General features: G+C 37.8%; 1 protein-coding gene across 5 annotated transcripts in view; it reads left to right on the top strand.

Annotated features, from left to right (window-relative positions):
• SLC4A4 (solute carrier family 4 member 4) overlaps nucleotides 1-10,016 on the top strand; it is a 365,009-nt gene extending 354,993 nt beyond the window's left edge. For 4 of the 5 annotated variants that reach the window (XM_037063447.1, XM_037063446.1, XM_037063448.1 and 1 more), the window contains 4 exons: nucleotides 1,514-1,675; nucleotides 3,279-3,375; nucleotides 5,248-5,327; nucleotides 6,020-10,016. In XM_037063447.1, coding sequence (XP_036919342.1) covers nucleotides 1,514-1,675; nucleotides 3,279-3,375; nucleotides 5,248-5,291 — 303 coding nt within the window. In that variant the 3' untranslated portion in view covers nucleotides 5,292-5,327; nucleotides 6,020-10,016. The remainder of the gene's footprint in view (nucleotides 1-1,513; nucleotides 1,676-3,278; nucleotides 3,376-5,247; nucleotides 5,328-6,019) is intronic. The other variant, XM_037063449.1, reaches the window with a different exon arrangement.
• The last annotated feature ends 9,347 nt before the right edge of the window (nucleotides 10,017-19,363 follow it).

Genomic DNA, 19,363 nt, shown 5'->3' with positions numbered 1-19,363 from the left:
TCTTGATAATCCGTGTATCTTTTTTCTTTCTTTTTTCTTTTTCTTTTATTTTTAAAAATAATTTCAGTTATAGTTTACATTCAATATTGTATATTAGTTTCAGGTGTACAATATACAGGTGTCTAAAGTATATAGACAATCATATACTTTATTAAATATTCCCTCTGATATTTCTATACCCACCCAGCATCACACATAGTTTTTACAATATATTATTGATTATATTTCCTATACTGTACTTTACATCCCCATGACTATTTTGTAACTACCAATCTGTACTTCCTAATCCCTTCACTTTTTCACCCAGTGCCCCAACCCCTCTCTTAAACTCTATTAACTTACTGGAAAACACACTGAATGTGAGAAATGACTCCCATTTGCCTATTGGTATAATCTGCCTATTTATTAGTTTTGCTAAAGCTAGGAAAAAACAGTGAGACTTGGGTGGATTTGAAATATATTCAGCAAATCACTTATTACTTGTGCTAAATAATAAAGAAAAGTGTTACCTCGATGAAGCATTTTTTATCTTTTGAGGGCTTTTATTTGATCACAAAACAATCATGTAATGTCAGTAGGTCAGATGTATTAATTTCCCTAGGAAATGAAGAAACCGGTATCTGGAGAGGACACAGATCAAGACCACTGTTTATTGGAAGCAGAGTCGTGCCCCTTATTCCCTAGTGCACACACGTTCTGCTGTTGAGCAAGGACATCTTTAAAGTACCTGCAGAAGTTGATCTTCAAGAGTTACTCAGAGAATCAAAGATAGGGACTTTGAGAATACCAATTTTAGAGGCAGACTTCTGGGCCCCTTTATACTCTTCCTTATTCTGGCTTGGTGATCTTAGATGACGTACTTATGTCTCTAAGCTTCACTTTCCTCAGCTGTGAAATGGATATCTTGGTGTTTACTCTTTGGGTTTGTTGTGGGAATAAATGAGAAAATACTGCCTAAGGCTTTAGTACAGCATCTAAAACAGGGTAAGTATTCAGTTAATGGTAGTTTTTGAAGTTACCCAGTAGCTTAAATGGTCTATGCATATTCAACTACTGCTGATTATTAATACTTTGAAGACGTCTTCGTGTGTTGTATGTTGCACAGATTTTCTTGATTTTTTAAAACCTTGTACAATGTTTTAATATTGAATAATTACAAATCAAATGCAGGCTATTTGGTCCTTTAACTTTTTAGTTATTTTATTGAAAAGCAGACATGGAAGAAAATAGTTTAAAAACTAATCCTTTCACATTGAAGTTCTAAGTGAATTTGACTACACATTTTGGTGAACAAAACAAAGTGAGTTTCAATCAAAACTTTTATGAGCCAATTTTCTCCCTGAAGAAAATGTTTATGGTGCTCTAAATATAAGCCCATGTCAGTGAGCTTAGCTCCATCGTCTTCCAGTCTTATGTAGAATAGGTTTCAACCGCCTTTGACAGGATAGTATTTATATTGTGATGACTTCATCTGACTTGGTTTCTTTCATATTTTTCATATTTGTTCTTCCAGATCTTGGCACTTGTAGCTGTCAGAAAAGGCATGGACTACCTCTTCTCCCAGCATGACCTCAGCTTCCTCGATGATGTCATTCCAGAAAAGGACAAGAAAAAGAAGGAAGATGAAAAGAAAAAAAAAAAGAAGAAAGGGAGTCTGGACAGTGACAATGACGATGTGAGGCACTTTCCGAAATTCCAAAGTAAAGCTCGTTAAAGAAACAAACGTGAAACATTGAGTTTTTTGACCCCTCTTGTGAGAGGTGTGGCTGAGTTCCAAGAATGCTTGCCTGGCCACGTCACATGCTAGTCTTCACCTTCCTTTGCCCTTTATTTTCTCTCTTTAGGGTTTTTTGTTTTGTATTTTCTGAAACATTTAAAAAATATATTTTATTATTTATTTATTTTTAGAGAGGGGGAAGGGAAGGAGAAAAAGTGGGAGAGAAACATCAATGTGCAGTTGCCTCCCATGTGTCCTCTACTGGGGACCCGGCCTGCAATCCAGGCATGTGCCCTGACTGGGAATCAAACTGGCAACCTTTTGCTTCACAGGCCCGTGCTCAATCCACTGAGCTACACCAGCCAGGGCTGAAACATTTTTTAAACTATTGATACACTGAAAATGTTAACATGACTTTTAAAACCCAACAAAAAAAGCCCATCACATCTAAAGAACTCCAACCTCTGATCTCATAGATAAAATTGTTTGCTTAGTAATTCTATAAAATGTATTTGATTTGTTATTGACACTCCAGGATTTAAATGTGAGATAACTCAGTTTTATGTAATGTTAAGGCTAACATGTACAAATGCAGGTAACCTCGCCTCCTATGATCTACGTTTGAGTGAGCTCTCAGTCAGAGGTCTCTGGTATTGTACTTACCTTTGCATTGGGGCTTGGACATGATTTTGGATTACTTCTCTGTAACCCTTCAATAATGCAAGGGAATTGGAGTTTAGTGTCTTTTTACAAAATTGTGGTAGTCAGTCTCAGAGTCTAGTCAATCTCGGATCCTCTTGCAATTGGGTGATTAAGTTGAAAAATAAAATGCCCATTTTTTTTCTGTAGGAGACCATTTCACAGAAATACAGATGCTCCAATAGGAGTCTGTAATTAGTGCTAGGAAAAAGGTGACGTTTGTTTAACACACACACACACACACACACACACACACACACACAGCTTATCCCAGTAGCCTTTTGAAAGGACTGTCAAAATGATGTTTTTTTATGTAAAGATTTGTTCTGGATTTTTTTACACAGTGTAGTATCCCCATTCCCACCCTAAAGTGGGAGTGTAGTTAATTTGGGGTGTTTTCTATAATTGATCATTTTGATTAATCATGCATACTTATCCTTCCTTGCCATAACTGCTATTTATAGTATATATCTTTGTTCCTACTTTACAGATGAGGAAATTTACACTGAGAAATGTTAAGTCATTTTCTAAGTGTACACAATACACCAAACCCATAAATATTTGCTGATTGGGAATCCAGCTATGAAAAGCTTTCCAGTTGGTCCAATTTGTATTGATTTCCATTTGGTGCAGTTTGAGTTTTAATTGACTCAGTCCCATCAACTCCAAAGGGAGAAAAACAAATGCAAGGTAGATTGATAGTGTAGAATTTGAAAAGCTAGCAAAGTGGGAATGATTAGCTCTAAGGCTTTTCTCCTTAGGACAGTGTAAACAATAACAGGATCAGCTTAATCAATTCTGGAAGGTAAAGAGGACTGTATGGTTACACCTTTCTTAAAAGTGTTATAAATTTCTTTCACAGTCTGACTGCCCATACTCAGAAAAAGTTCCAAGTATAAAAATTCCAATGGACATCATGGAACAACAACCTTTCCTAAGTGATAGCAAACCTTCCGACAGTGAGTAGAACTAACCTCTCGCTTGCCTGCCTTAATATGATTTGCACTTGCAGAGAAAAAAACCTTTAGAACTATCGTTTGCATTAACTTTCCCTGTATTTTCTTCTTTTCTCTGTGGCGATTTATACTTAATTATTTTGAAATACTTCATTTTTACATTCTCCAAGCTTCCCTTTTCTTCCTTTTACCCGTACCCCTTTAAGTTTTTTTAGTAGTTTTTTCTCTGATCCAAGTTATCACCAGTTTCCTTCAGTTGCTAAACTCATAACCCTATTTTCATTGATTTTTCTTTTTTTGGCTGATATTTAGAATTGCAGCTTACAGGACTACCTCACTGTCTGTTACTGTTTGTCTTCCTTAGGACTCAACCAGTTACCAGACCAGCTCAAAAGGGAAATTGCAACGTGGTCTCTCAATGATCACTGAATCAGTTGTTAATATTGAGAATTTGGAACAATTTGTTATTTTAAATTTAATTGGCAATCATAACATATCAACAGGACTTTTTAGGTATAAATTACAAGAGTTGTGCATTTTCTTCCTAATTTCCTCATTCCCCCTCTGCTATTTCAAAATCAGATTTGTAACTGTACTGTTATACACCCCCCCCCCCCCCCCCCCCCCCCCCCCCCCGGTAAGAGCTGGATGGCCGAGGTATAGTGACTTCTGATATTTCACCGTTTCTTTTGTAATTAATAAGCCCCCTTGAAAAGAGGAAAACATCCATAGAAACATTAGTGAGTACATCTCAAGCTTTTCCAATAGCCAGGAGCAATTGCCTCCAAACTAATGTCCACTCAGGGTTCTCATTTGAAGAAAATGTGTTGTTTTAGGTCCAGATGCACCTCAAAGTCGACTGATCTGCTACAGGAAAGAAGACACTGGATGCATTCGTACTTCTCTTTGACAATGCCACTTCAACTTCCGTAATAGCTAACCAGGAAAAGTTTGGAATGAATAACTATTTATGAAAATACGTGTATGTTATTTACTACTGTGTAACAAATTACTACACAATTTAGCAGCTGAAAACAACAAACACGTATCTTCTAATGTAGTTCCTGATATTCTGAAATGTAAGAGTGGCTGATTTGGGTGGTTCTGGGTCCGGGTCTCTCGTGAGATTGCGGTCAAGCTCTCAGATGGGGCTGAGTCTAGAGACTTGACTGGAACCTGCTTCCAAACTCACTCACAAGGCAGTTGGCAAGAAGTTTCAGTTCCTTGGCCTGTGGGCATCTCCGCAGGGCTGCCCAGGCATGACAAGGCTTCCATCAGAGCCAGTGATCACAGAGTGTGAAACGAAGACAGAAACCACAATCTCTTATAACTGAATCTCAGAAGTAGTATCTCATCCATTCTGTGGGTCACACAAACCAACTCTGGTACAACTCTGTGGGAAGTAATTATACAAGGATGCGAATACCAGTGGGCAGGGAGCATGGGGACCATCTTGGAATCTAGCCATCCCATTAAATTTAAGGAATTAAAACACTCCCACCTTTAGTGCCCAATCTGCATGCAACCTATAGTTTGTAACCGAGGCTAGTTTCTTCTTAGTTCTATCAGTGGAGTTTAGTTAAGTCTTCCTTTTTGAATTCAAGTTCCTCCACCTGTGTTCTGGCATTATTTCTCACCTCTAAACGTGATTCACCTCCTAACCCTTTGCCGAGGGGAACAGCAGTGGTTTCTTCCTGGAACACTTCTGGCCTCCACACAGTGTTTGTTGACCTTCCCTCAACTTGCCTTTCTTACTCTTCCCAGTTGTGAAAGATGCATCAACTTCTGTGGAGGCTTTCATTCTCACTCTAGTTTTTTTGTATTACCAAAGACTACTCTTTATGATTACCAAAGACTTTTTTTTTTTTGTTCCAGGAGAAAGATCACCAACATTCCTTGAACGCCACACATCATGCTGATAAAATTCCTTTTCTTCAGTCACTCGGCATGCCAAGGTAAAGAGCATCCCAGTGTTTTTACTTACATTGTTCTGTGGGTGATTGCCCCACAGAAACGGAGTCAATGGCGGGTTCCTGGCAGGACACCTTGTTCTCCTTCCTCTCTACAATTTATCTTAAATAAATTACCCAATCATCAAACCTTGCCCCAGTTTTCATTGGTAGAAAGTTGTCTAAGAGACATATGCTACTTACTCTCAGAAATACTGAAACCTTTCCGAATCATTTAGGTAAAGCCTAGCATCGATGTCAGCTCTTAGTATTTCCCACCTTATTTCCAATTTAAGGGGTAGCTGCCTCTCCTGGAAGCTCTTCTCCAGGAGTTTCCTTCTTTCTTCACATGGCTCTAGAGAGTTCAGGTCCTGCACTCGATTATCAAAAAAGTATAACCCTGGAATACTTTCTTCATGTGACTCTTTTTGTCCTTTAATTTGACAGTATCACCCACCTCACATTCCACCTTCTTGTTTTTTAATTTTTTAAATCTAGGTATGAGAGCTTATTACATTTTTCCTTGAATATCTTGACTCTATTGCTACCTCCATCCCATTTAAAACGTTTTTAATACAGAAAGAGGAGATACATATTTCAAGAGAAGAAAAGCACAGTTGGCCTCTGTACAATGCTTTGGACAGATGATGAAGGAACTCTGATTTACTTAATGTTTCCTTTCTTTTTTTTCCTTCTAGTCCTTCTAGAACTCCAGGAAAAGTTGTGCCTCAAATCAGAATAGAACTTGAGCCTGAAGACAATGATTATTTCTGGAGGAACAAGGGAACAGAAACTACATTATGACCTGTTTGTCTTTCTTCGGACTAACAACTGTTATTGTTCATGTTCTTGTTTTTGGTCTGGTTGTGTATTTTTTAATGTTTCATTTCTGTTTTAGGCCATTGGCCGAATAACACAGTGCTCTCTCTGCTTCTCTCTTGCAAAGATAAAATTAAGACAACAGTGCACCTTTCCTTCAAAGCAACATCTGAAGAGTCCCCTTGTTCTCGTACGTTCAGATGTGTCCTCTGACAGCCAAATTCCTCTGTCACGCAAGACACGCACAGACCCTCCTTTTCCTTTTTAAGCAGAGGGCAAAAGTATTAAGGATTTTATAACACCTTTTATTCAAGTATTGAAGGAACTTACCACTTTAGCTTTGGAGCTGTGCTTATTGGCTTGTCACTCTGTCTAGTAACACAAACCTTGACCTTCAGACAGAGTTTCTTCTTGCTTATAGAGCTCTCCAGAACTGGCAAAATGCTGCTATTCTAACTTGCTCTTGCTTATGAACCCTAATCCTAGAGTTATCAAAAGAAGAGAAACTAACGGTACTTTATTTCCTGTAGAGAAACTATTGCCATCATTGTAGCAAGTACTGGAATGTCCCTTTTTCCTATGCAACTTTTTTTAACCCTTTAATGAACTTATCTGTTGAGTACATTTGAAGACTATTTTTCTTCCAAGATTTTGTTGTTTAAATTATGGGGCCTAACCTGCAACTTATTTTTTGTCAATTTTTTAAACTTTTTTTTAATTACTGTAAAGAAAAATGAATTTTTTCCTGCAGCAGGAAACATAGTTTTGAGTAGTTCTACCTCTTATTTGTAGCTGCCAGGCTTTCTGTAAAAATTGTATTGTATATAATGTGATTTTTACACACATAAACACAAATACACAATCTTTAGGGTAAGCCAGAGGGCTAGATCAGATGAAAAACACTGCGTTTCTAAGCATCCATTTTTCTCTTTCTTTAAAAGAAATTTATCTGTTCTATGAAGGAGACTGGGGAAGAAGGGAGAAACTTGTACGTAATGGAAATAACTAATGTTTTGATAATAGTAGTATCCAGGCATAGATGCTAATTGTATTACCATGTCAATGTCCTATGCAGTATTGTTAGATATATTTTTTCATTTTGAAATACTTGTGTGTTTGTGTATGTACTCTGTGTGTGGCTGGTGCACACACGTGCAAAGTTAGGGACAGAAAGATGGTGGGCGAAGGGCAAAGTTATGCAGCCTCTTGTGTCAGTTTTCATAAAACCCAAACCACATATGACAAATCCATCGGAGGCCCAAGAGGCTTACCAGTGTGCAAATGAGGGTGAATCTATCTTATTATCCAGGCATCAGTAGCCATCAGTATAAATAATCCATGCTTATAATATAAAATCCATAGAAGTATCAGTAGACCATTTTCACATCTATAAAGTGTTGCGAGGACTACAGATGGATCTGCAGAGGTATATGTCTATACAGTTTAATAAGACTCACACGTTCGTTAGGATAGAAAGGCAGTTATTCCTTGTGATTGGGAGGTTCAGGGTATGTATGTGTTAGTAATTAATAATTTGAAAATTAGAAAAAATCTTGACTAAATGACAATGCTATTTAAATATAATGTTTTAATAGGTTGAATTATGTATTATGAATCTGCATGCAAAACACTTAAATATTGGATTCAGTTTTGGATTTCCACGATGATGTTCTGTGACATGTCCTAACTAAAACGGATGGTTGGCAGGGCTCAGAAACAGGATGAAGCCACTTGTTTCGGTTTCATCACATATAAATGTTGACTCCTACGAATTCTTATGTTAATTAAGTTAGAATTCTGTCCTCTTAAAATTTTGATTATAAAAAATTATTCCGAACTAGCTGTTACTTTTATAGTATCTGATAATCTTAAGACTTTCAATTATATAAATGAGACATAGTGACCTGAAATTTTTTCATTCAAATGAAGGTGGCAAATTACCTGTTATTTGCTGAAACCTCTCACGCCAAATTATGGCATCATGTTTATATTTACAGCCATCCTTGAAGTGATTATAGTATCTAGTTTTTTTTACTACCCTAAAATAAGGAGTTTTTCTCTCTTTTTTAACTGAGGGGAGCATCAATTATATGTTTAAAAACCATGCATAATATGTTGAGCCTAACCTAAGATATTATTAAATTACTGACATTTTTGTTCAGTTTTATAAATTCTCTAGATAAAATAATTTAATTTGTGATCATGAATCAATACATTTGAAGATCCATGCCACTTTCCATTCCTTTCAAAAAAACTCTTTAAAGTACTTAACTCAGTATTTCTGCCTTGGAGCAGATCTAAAAGCTAACTGCACCTCTGCTTATGGTCCATATTCAGTGACAGGTTGATACTCAGTATAAATGCAGATTAGTACATTATGTCAGCTAAAAGGATCAGTTAGTAGTATCACATCCTTTCAATGTTTTGGAATCCAGGGAAGTATTTTAAAAATCATAACCTTCTGAGGAATAGAAGCAGTTAACAAACAAAACCAGAGGTCTACACAGAGTCATCAAATTATCTCTATTTTAACGGAAATTATGTATTATTTAAGGAGTAACCAGATTGTGTGGTTTTGTTTCTATGTAAACTGGACACACAGAATACACCTGTAAAATTTTACACAGTGTTCCTCCCCGATGTGAATATGGAGAAAGAAATGTAAGTTGTTAGAAGTAAAGAACTAAGTGTACACTGAGAATTGCTAACCAGAAGCACACGGTTGCATAGACTTCTTGTCGGAGGAAGGATCAGTAAGGTCAAGAGTCTGCCTTATGGGAGCAAAAACATCTCTGGTTCTGCATTTGAAAGAAAATCTCTTGGAGGCACTGTTTTCCTTGATAAAAGTCACTCTTCTCTACTGGATAAAACTAGGACTTGGAACCCTGATAACTTTGTGTGCCTAGGCAGTAGTGTTCCTGAAGGTTCTCCCAGTCAAGCTGTGGAGTGGGGGTAGGGGGTGGAGGCTTAAAGAAGTACAGAAAAAAAACGCTCTCTAATTGGCCCCCACCTCACAAATGGGGGAGGGGAGTAATGTCTGCCTTCAGTAGTTCCGCCGTGTCTATTTTATGCACTGCACCAACACACATACAGTAAATCTCTCATCAGCTCTATACTGGTGTTTGATACAGTGAACGATTGTCTTCCAAGTTTTGGTTCTTTTTTTTTTTTTAAACTGTGTTAAAGTACTTGAATTGTATTGACTGCTGACTATCTTTAAAAAAAAACAGAACTATTTGAGCTGTATTACAGAGGTTGGCATTGTTCAGGGATGGGACAAAGCTTTCTTCAATCCTTTTCTTCATACCACTTAAGAATTTTGGTGCAGGAACATGAGATTTTCTTATTTATTCCATATTTCACAACTGCTCTTCACATCATGAGCACAATGCCCAGGGGCACCAAGTGGTTGAATACAATCAAATGATATTTTATGGCGCTTGACTGTCTGAAGGGCCTGGGAAGTTTTCAGGGATGATTTCATTGAGCTTCATCGCAGCCTGAAATAAAGTTTTGTGGTAAATGCAAACACCGATTTGCATTTTGACCAGACATGTAGATATGTCCAATTTCGGCTCATTTCTTTGTGTTCTGTGGGTACATACAAAAGTCCTAAATCCTATTTCCTAGGCCAATATTGCAACTCAGGGCTAATGTCATCCAGTGAAACTCTGAGAGCCAGAAGCAACTTTGCCCCATCCCTGCAGTGTGAAAAGAGTGAATAGTTGCCTCTTTTGGGCCATTTTTATGGCTGGCACATATTCGTACACATTACTTTTCAGAATCAATATGCACTTTCGGATATTTTTATTCTCTTAAGTCTTTATTAACTTTGGAGAAATGATGCATCTTTTTATTTTAAATGAAGTAGATCAACATGGTGGAACAAAATGATAAAGAACAGAAAACATTTCGATATATTACTAATAATTTTTTTCCAATATAAAGCCTAAAATTCCTATAACAACATAGTATTTTACAGTTTTATGAAGCTTTCTATTGTGACTTTTATGGAATTAAGAGATGAAGAAGATGAGATATTTTAGCATTTATATTTTTCAAAATTAAATGTATACTTAAAATAAAGTAACTTTATGCATTTATGAGTGTCAAGTGCTTCTTTTTAACTCTCCAAATAATATGTGCCTATTACTTTACTCCTTTGGGTGTCTTGGGAATACAAAGATGAGTAAATCAGAGTCCCTGCTTCCAGATTGCTTTTAATCCCCCTAGGCAAGAGGATAAAATTGTTTTGAATTCCTCAAAGAATTGAGTTGCCATATCAGCTAAATGATATCATAGGTTGATTGACTTATCTAACTACCTAACCTTTCTCTAGTCAAACCTTCTATGTAGTTTCATTTACTCAAATAAAGGAAGCCAGCTATTATATTTCTTGGTATACATATTTCAGTTTGATAGGTACCAATAAAATAGCTGTTATGATGAGAGCTCCTTTAAAAATGTCCCAGGTCAGAGGTTTCTCCAATTCAAAGCATCCGTTGTTTGGCTATTGACAGTAAGATCTATTAATCTCAATAGCAAGTCAAATCAATACACCTTCTTTGGCTTAATCAAGGACAAAGGCCAAGATGCAGAAAATTCACTGTCAGAGTCGTCTACGACAGTAACACTTCATTGCTGAAGGTGGCAAAGCAACAAAGGTTGAGACGCCAAGGGCCCCTTATGAACTGAGACCCCTCATGGTGACCTCCCCTGAGAGCTGATCTGGTTCAACAAAATGGTGCGGAGTTGCCCGTTGACTGGCTACAGCTATCGGCTGCAAGCCTGAGGTCAGTGCCTGTGTTTCTGTTCCACTGGATACAGCTGCCAGGAATCCCCCAGGCTCTCCGACTGGCCACCAGATGCACCTGGGTGAGGGCACCTTCCAGAGGGTGGAGGCCAGAGGGAAGTATTTTTGCTGGTCACATAGCCAAGCTCTCAGGACATAAGACAAAAGGAAAAACTGCATCCAGTTTTTATATGAAGACCCACAGCAAAATGTGTCTAAATAGAAGCTGGTATCCACAAGGTTGTCAGTTTGGGGCGCCGGCCTGGACAACAGGTTGATGGGATTGATGCCTATGTCTTCTCCTACAAAACATCTTTTGTAGGAAGACAATACAACAGAGACAAGAAACAAAAGACCACACAACAAAGTGAGGGTTCACCCACCAGAGAAAAATCCCTGTGAGCTGCCTATCTTCAGGGTACTGCTCATAAGCGTGAAAAGCCCTTCCTGAGGGGGGAAAAAGATTCCTTCTCAGGCCATTATAAGCTTGGGCAACATTCGACAGCTGAAGGTCTTCCACCGGGGGAGGAAGTCCCCGGTGCGGTAGCGACTCCAAGTGTTCAGCACCCAGGACGCCTGCCACAGGTGTGGGCGGTTTCCTCCTGAGGAAGATCCCTCAGTTGCAGGAACTCCAGGGGCAGATGCCCTACCGGGACAGCTCTCCTGAGGCCATCATCCCCCTGAGGGTATATCCCTCCACATTTCATATAAAGGCTCAAAGTTCAACCAAAAGGGAGGTCTGAACCCATGAAGGCTTCAGTGTCACAAGGCAGCGGTCTGAAGAAGCAGAGGATGCAAAAAGGGCTCTGCAGATACCGTCCCTGGTTCTAGGAGGTGTTGATTCACGAAGGTGAGTTTGCTTCAGGTTCCGACTTCTGCACCAGGTAGGATAACCTAAACGTGGAAGGTCAGCCCTGGCCGGGTGGCCCAGGTGGTTGAAGTGTCATGCCGTACACAAAAAAGGTTGCAGGTTTGGTCCCTAGTTGGGGAACACACAAGAGGCCATTGACTGATGTTTCTCTCTCTCTATAATCAATAACTTTTTTTAAAAGGCCAAAATGAGAGGCAACAAAACTTCATTTGAGAGCCAGATGAGTTGCTATCCAGGAAGCACTGATTCAGGCAGAAACCCAACTAGTGTTCCAGTTAGGAAGTGAAGGCAAGAAGTATTTATGAGAAAGGGAAGGGCAACAATTACATGAATAGAAGAAAGAAATTGCTATTAGTGCAGATAAGCTAACATAATGGTGCTGATTCTAAAAAATGTTTATAATTTTCAGTCTGGTGGTCATAATGTCTGCTTTCCTGTTATCTTTGCGAGGAGTTATTTGGAGTACAATGCTGCTTTAGGCCCAGGCCAAGGTAATTTTGCACAGTTTTACCATCCAAAAGGTTGGGGCCGTAAGACATGTAAGGCAGCTCCTCTGGGATGGCTGCTCAGACTCCACTTTGAAGTGGCTCCATTTATATTATTTTTCACAATACATATTGATGTATATAGTTAAATTCTCAAAGCAAAAAAAAAACTTGCTATGCAAAGCACTTATTAAAAAATAAGTATTCAAATGAACAAAATCCTGGAATGGTACACCATGGAAGATACACATTACACTTCCCGCTGTACCTGTCAGCATTGTGTGTGATATTTACGCCTCTCTAAGAAATTTCAGTTCATCCCTAAGTTATAGTCAGAGAGTGGTGGTGGACATTGGGGGCAGCACACAGAAGGAGTGAGAAAGAACCACCAATAGCAGTAAAAGGTTGCTTTGAAATAAAAGATAGTAAGGCAGGGACAATAGTCAAAATGATCTCTCAATCTGGAACCTTAAAGAGAAGCAAGAACTCGGAGCATCTTGATAGTGGTGGCGGTGGTGGTTATATTGGGGGCTAGGGCATGGTGCTAGATTGTGTCACTGAGCAGGAAGGAGTAGCAGAAGACATATTCAGGACATATCATCGTAATGGGGAGTTTGATTCATTTTTTCACGTATCCACAAAGAACTCATCAAATATTGCCATGCATAACAATAACTGAGTTAAGAAATCAGGGTCACATTCTCTGTAGCGTATCAATATTATGAAAGGGAAACGTGCACCTCAGCAATTCTTCCTTATGCCACCTGACCTGACTAACCTACCTGAGAACAAGGAAGGAAAACACAGAAACCTCTGTGCTATTAAACCATTTGTCTCGGGGTCTGGGCACCCAGCTTCAGTGCCACAATTCGGGGAGAAGAACTCAAATTCTCGCTCAGAATCTATTTCATTCAAAATGCTGGAATTTGCTAGTCTTGGTCATCTGGATTTCTCAAAACATAGGAGGTGAGAAACAACAGAAAAGATTGGTAAGGAAAGCTGAGTTAGAACTGACAGCTTAGTCCTGATAGGAAAAGAGAAGATATTTTTTAAAACCTGTATAAAACATACTTAAGAAGTTAAGAATCGGGCTATTTGTCACAGAGGCAAGGATATCACAACAAGTTTTAAAGGTAAAATGTATTGATTTTATATTCATTAAAATCTATTGAATAAATGTCTCAAAAGTAAAGGGTATTGCAATTAATGCTCAAAATGGTGATACTGGGCCACCGGAAAATACCGAACTATGTTTTATTTTTGTTTTTTTCTTTTGAATAATATGTTTTATTGATTATGCTATTACGGTTTTCCCATATGTCCCCCTTTATTCCCCTCTGGCCTGCACAGCCCTTGCCTTTTCCTGCTGATAACCCTCCATGTGATCTCCATTTCTGTGATTCTTTTCCTGTTCTAGTTGTTTGCTTAGTTAGTCTTTGTTGGTTTTTTTTTAGGTTCAGTTGTTAATAGTTGTGAGTTTGTTGTCATTTTAATGTTCATAGTTTTGATCTTATTCTTTTTCTTAGATAAGTGCCTTTAACATTTCATATAATAACAGCTTGGCAATGAAGAACTCCTTTAACTTCTCTGGGAAGCACTTTATCTGCCATTTCATTCTAAATGATAGCTTTGCAGGATAGAGTAATCCTGTATGTTCTACTTTTGTTCATTCATTAATTTGTAAGCATTGAACAGGGTAGTTGCTAAAGAACCAAAAAAGACAGGAGCCCTAACTGTAAGTAACTTACAGTCAAGTGGAAAGAAGTACATGTAGACAAAGTAGTGAAATAAAAACTTTTAAGTGTTACAAGTATGTGTCAGGTACAGTAGAGGCCCACATAAGGAGGTTATCATTTCCTTTTGAGTTTAAGAGGCCAAATTGTCAAAAAAAAAAAAAAGTTTCTAAGGCTATTTGTCAGTTTAGGTAAAAAACATATTGCCGGACAAATGGTATCTGAGAGGAATTAAGAAAATGGACAAAGACATTTGAAATCTGGGAGGCGTTATAAAACAGAATGGTGCAGGGCAAAGAACGCCACACATTTGTTCAATTATTGTCGGACCTATTCTGTACCAGGCTCTTTTCTAGGTCAAAGCAAATAGGTGCAGCTTCTCCAACTGATGGCTGCCGGAGCGGCGGGGGATGGTGGGGTGGTGAAGAAGGTGAAGCAGATAAGAGGCACACGATTGCTATCATAAAATAAATAAATTACAGGGATGTAGTGTTCGGCACAGGAAATATAATTGGCAGGGTTGTAATAATTTGTATGGTGACAAATGGTTACCAGATTTATTGCAGTGATCACTTTGGAAGGCATATAAATGTTGAATAACTGTGAAGAGGTCACTTGGACTGGGTCAGAGCTGTGCATTGCCAGGCGGGTACGTGATGTGGACCACACTGCTTCTGCACATGTCAGGCTCCTGGATTTTCTCATGTATTTCTGCCTGAATTGCCTTCAATTTTTCATGCCTTTCAAAAAATTTAACTGGAGAGTATTATGCTAAGTGAAATAAGACACACAGTGAGAGACAAATACCATATGATGTTATCTATTAGTGAAACCTAACCACCAAAACAAACAAATGAGCAAAACATAACCAGAGACATAGAAGTAAAGAACAAACTGACAGTGACCAGAGTGGGGGTGGGGAGCATGGAGGAGAGAAGGGAAAGGAGAAAACCAAGGAACATGAATGGGGGCTCATGAGCATGGACAGTGGGAGGATTGACTGTGGTAGTTGGGGGGGACGGGGCAGGGAAGAGCAACAGGGAAAAGGCAGGACAGCTGTAACTGAACAATAATAAAAATATAACAGAGAAAAATGATTTTTTCAATTAAAAAAATTAGTATTTTTTGTATTGCTCCATTACCATTTAGTCCCTTTAAACACCCCCTTCCCCCAGCAATCACCACACTCTTGCCCATGTCCATGAGTCCTTTTTCTTTTTTGCTCAATCCCTCCAGTTCCTAACTACCTCCCCTACTACCCCCGCCCCCCGGAGCTATCAGTCTGCTCTCTATAGTCTGTCTCTACTTTGCTTGTTAGTCTAGTTTGTTCATTAGGTTCCATATATAAGTGAAATCATATGGTATTTGTCTATCTTTGACTGGCTCATTTCACTTAGCATAACACTCTCCAGGTCTGCCCATACTGTTGCAAAGTGTAAGGTTTTCTTCTTTTTTATGGCCGAGTAGTATTTCATTGCATAAATGTCCTGTAGCTGTTGTACCCACTCTTCTCCTGGTGGACACTTGGGCTGCTTCCATATCTTGGCAATTGTAAATAACGCTGCAATGAACACAGGGGTGCTTACGTTCTTTTGAATTAGTGTTTTGGATTCCTTCAAATATAGTCCCAGCAGTCGGATAGTTGGGTCAAAAGGCAGATCCATTTTTAACTTTTTAAGGAAACTCCATACTGCTTTCCACAGTGGCTGCACTAGTCTGCCTTCCCTCCAACAGTGCAAGAGTGTTCCTCTTTCTCCACATCTTTGCCAGCATTTGTTTATTTATTGATGATGGCCATTCTGACAGGTGTGAGGCAATATCACATTGTAGTTTTAATTCGCATTTCTCTGATGATTAGTGACACTGAGCATTTTTTCATGTCAATTGGCTTTATGTATGTCCTCTTTGGAAAAGTGTCTATTCAGGTCCTTTGTCCATTTTTAATTGGGTTGTTTTTTCTTTCAGTGTTGAGTTTTGTAAGTACTCTGTAAATTTTAGATATTAATCCCTTATCAGATGTATCAACAAATATGTTCTCCCATTCTGTGGGTTGTCTTTTTATTTTGTTGATGATTTCCTTTGCTTTGCAGAAATTTCTTAAGTTTGTTGTAGTCTCATTTATTTTTTTCTTTTGTTTCCCTTGCCTGGGGAGATATATCCAATAAAAAATTGCTATGAGTAATGTCTGAGATTTTGCTGTTTATGTTTTCTTCTAGAATTTTTATGGTTTTGGGTCTAATATTTAAGTCTTTGATCCATTTTGAATTTGTTATTCTATGTGGTGTAAGAAGGTGGTCTAGTTTCATTTTTCTGTATATATCAGTCCAATTTTCCCAACACCATCTATTTAATAAACTATCTTTTGCCCACTGAATGTGTTTGCTTCCTCTGTTGAATATTAATAAACTATAAACACTTCACCTCAAACTATTTCATAAAATCCAAGAGGAGGGAATACTCCCAAACTCAGTATACAAGGCCAGCATTATCCTAATTCCAAAACCAAGTAAAGACACTATAAAGAAAGAAAATTAGAGGCCCATATCCCTAATGAATATACATGCTAATATCCACAAAAAATATTAGCAGACTGAATACAGCAATGCATCAAAAACATCATACACCAAGACCAAGTGGGATTTATTCTGGGAATGCAAGATTGGTACAACATTTGCAAATTAATAAATGTGATTCACCACTTAAAATGAAGGATAAAAACAACATGATCATATCAATAGATGAAGAAAAAGCTTTTGATAAAACTCAACACCCATTTATGACCAAAACTCTCAGAAAACTGGCACTAGAAGGAACATATCTAAACGTAATACAGGCCATATATGACAAACCCACTGTCAGCATCACACTTAAGGGCAAAAACTACAAGTGTTTCCTTTCAGATCAGGAATAAAACTGAGATGTCTTCTTTCACCTCTCTTATTCAACATAGCACTGGAAGCCCTAGCCACAGCAATAAGACAAGAAGAAATAAAAGGCACCCAAATTGGGACAGAATAAGTAAAATTGTCTTTATTTGCAGGTGACATGATACTGTACATAGAAAACCAAGATACATAGATACTGTACAAAGATTCCACCAAGAAATGGCTAGAAGTGATAAAGGAATTCAGCAAAATAACAGGACACAAAATTAATATCCAGAAATCAGTTGTATTTTTATATTCCAACAATGAACTAACAGAAAGGGAAATTGAGAAGATGATCCCATTCACAATTGCTTCTAATAGAATAAAATACCTAGGAATAAACCTAGCCAATAATGCAAAAGACCTATAGATAGAAAATTATAAGACACTGAACAAAGAAATTGAAGAAGATAGAAATAAGTAGAAGAACATACTGTGTTCATGGATAGGAAGAATTAGCATCATTAAAATGTCCACACTACCCAAAGCAATCTATAGATTCAATGCAATTACTATCAAAATTGTAATGATGTCTTTCACAGAACTAGAACAAACATTTCAAAAATGTACATGGAACCATAAACACCCCCTTATAGAAACAGCAATCCTGAGAAAGAATACTGAAGTTCAAGGAATCATGCTACATAGTATCAAACTATACTCAAGGCCATAGCAATCAAAAGCCTGGTACTGGCATAAAAATAGACACATAGACCAATGGAACACAACAGAAATCCCAGAAATAAATTCACACCTTTACCCGCTTCCTTGAACAATTAGATACCAGTGCTCCTTAAGTATATCCTCTCTTTCTACACCTTTTCACATGATTTTGTGAGCTCCCCTCCTCTTCTTATTAGTATTAATATTAGGATTAATATTCTTCAGTTTCTATCTGAGGCCTGATTTCTACTTCTCACGTTGTCACGGTAATCAGACCCATTCCCCTGGCATCAAATAGTATCTATAAGCTTATAACTATTAAATCTGCACATTCAGCCCAGATCACTCTCCTGAACTTATATGTACAACTGATTTCAGAATATTTGGTCTTAAATAACACGTTATATCCAAATTGAACTCATTCACCTATCCCACTAGAACGCTCCCTCATATTCCTTACGTCAACCAATGATGCCATTAGCCACATAGTTGCTTCACCAAAGGTCTGAATGTCATTCATAATTCCCACCTCTTCCTCATTTCATTCAATCAGTGAATCACTAGTTCTGTTGTATGATACCTCCTTACTAGGTCTAAATAATTAGCCTGTTATAAACACCTTAGCCTAGACATCCTTTACCTACTACCAGGACTACTGAGCTAGCCTCTTACTGATTGGTGTCTATGCCCCTAGGTTTGCCTGTTGAAAATATATGCTTCCTACCTTGCCTTCAAGGTTATTTTTTTAATGTAAAAGTGACTTCTGTCCAAACTGGTAAAGTAGGACTTATTTAAGACTCCAATAAAATGATTGCAGAGGGATAAAAAATTATGCAATGTGGTACAGGGGGACCAGAGACTCCCGCAACATTCTAAGGATGAAAGGTAAATCCAGGTGTGGATGATGAAGCTTCAGCCTAGAAAACATGTGAAACGGGGTGTATTTAAGGCCATAGATAAATGGCTAGGAGAATATCGGGAAGGCTCAGAGTCAGATGTGCAGGTAGCACCAAGGATGGGAATTGGAAGTTGGGCTGAGAGTGAATATTAATAGGATGTGTGTATATAGAACAACACCTTCTACCTCTGCTTGTCAATCAGCTTAATGCCAAGCTCTTATCCTTAAGTAAAAAAAAAATCAGAGTTCTTCTAAGAAATTGGGAACCCTGTTTAAAAAAGAACAAACAACAACAGCTCTCCTCATCTAACATTAATGAGTAATTATCTTGCTATGCACTTAGGCATTAACATCAACAAGACTCACCCACAGACATAAAGCTCCCTCTCAAATATTTTACTCTCACTCTAAAATGTGAAGATTTGCATGGAGAACAGAACCAAGAAACATTTGAAGAAATATTTTCAGCATTACTGAGAAAGATTGACAGTCATAGAAAAATCAACCCTGTGAGAACAAGTATTTCAAAGAGTAGAAGATAACTTTTAAATCATTCTAATTTGCTTTACACTTGAAAAAACACTACCTGGACAAAATTTGAATAGGATCATAGAGAACAATTAAAGAATGAAAGAGAACACTTGGATGTTAAAAATACTATACCCAGTTTTAAAAAAATAAGAATAGTTGGAAGTTAAAGGTTCTAAAATATCCCCAAAAAACAGAATCAAAAGAAAAGAGAAAAATATGTCAGAAAAAGCAGAGGGTACTAATCTATAAAATGATAAAGAATTTTTTTCAGAAATGAAGATAGATACACATATTCACATACAAAGCTGACTGCCCAGAACTAC

Source organism: Sturnira hondurensis, unplaced genomic scaffold (genome assembly GCF_014824575.4).
Source record: "Sturnira hondurensis isolate 20B ecotype Veracruz unplaced genomic scaffold, ASM1482457v3 Scaffold0014584, whole genome shotgun sequence".
In the NCBI taxonomy this organism is placed as follows: Eukaryota; Metazoa; Chordata; class Mammalia; order Chiroptera; family Phyllostomidae; genus Sturnira; species Sturnira hondurensis.
Note: the sequence above shows the minus strand (reverse complement) of the source record. Positions and strands in the feature narration are given on the sequence as shown.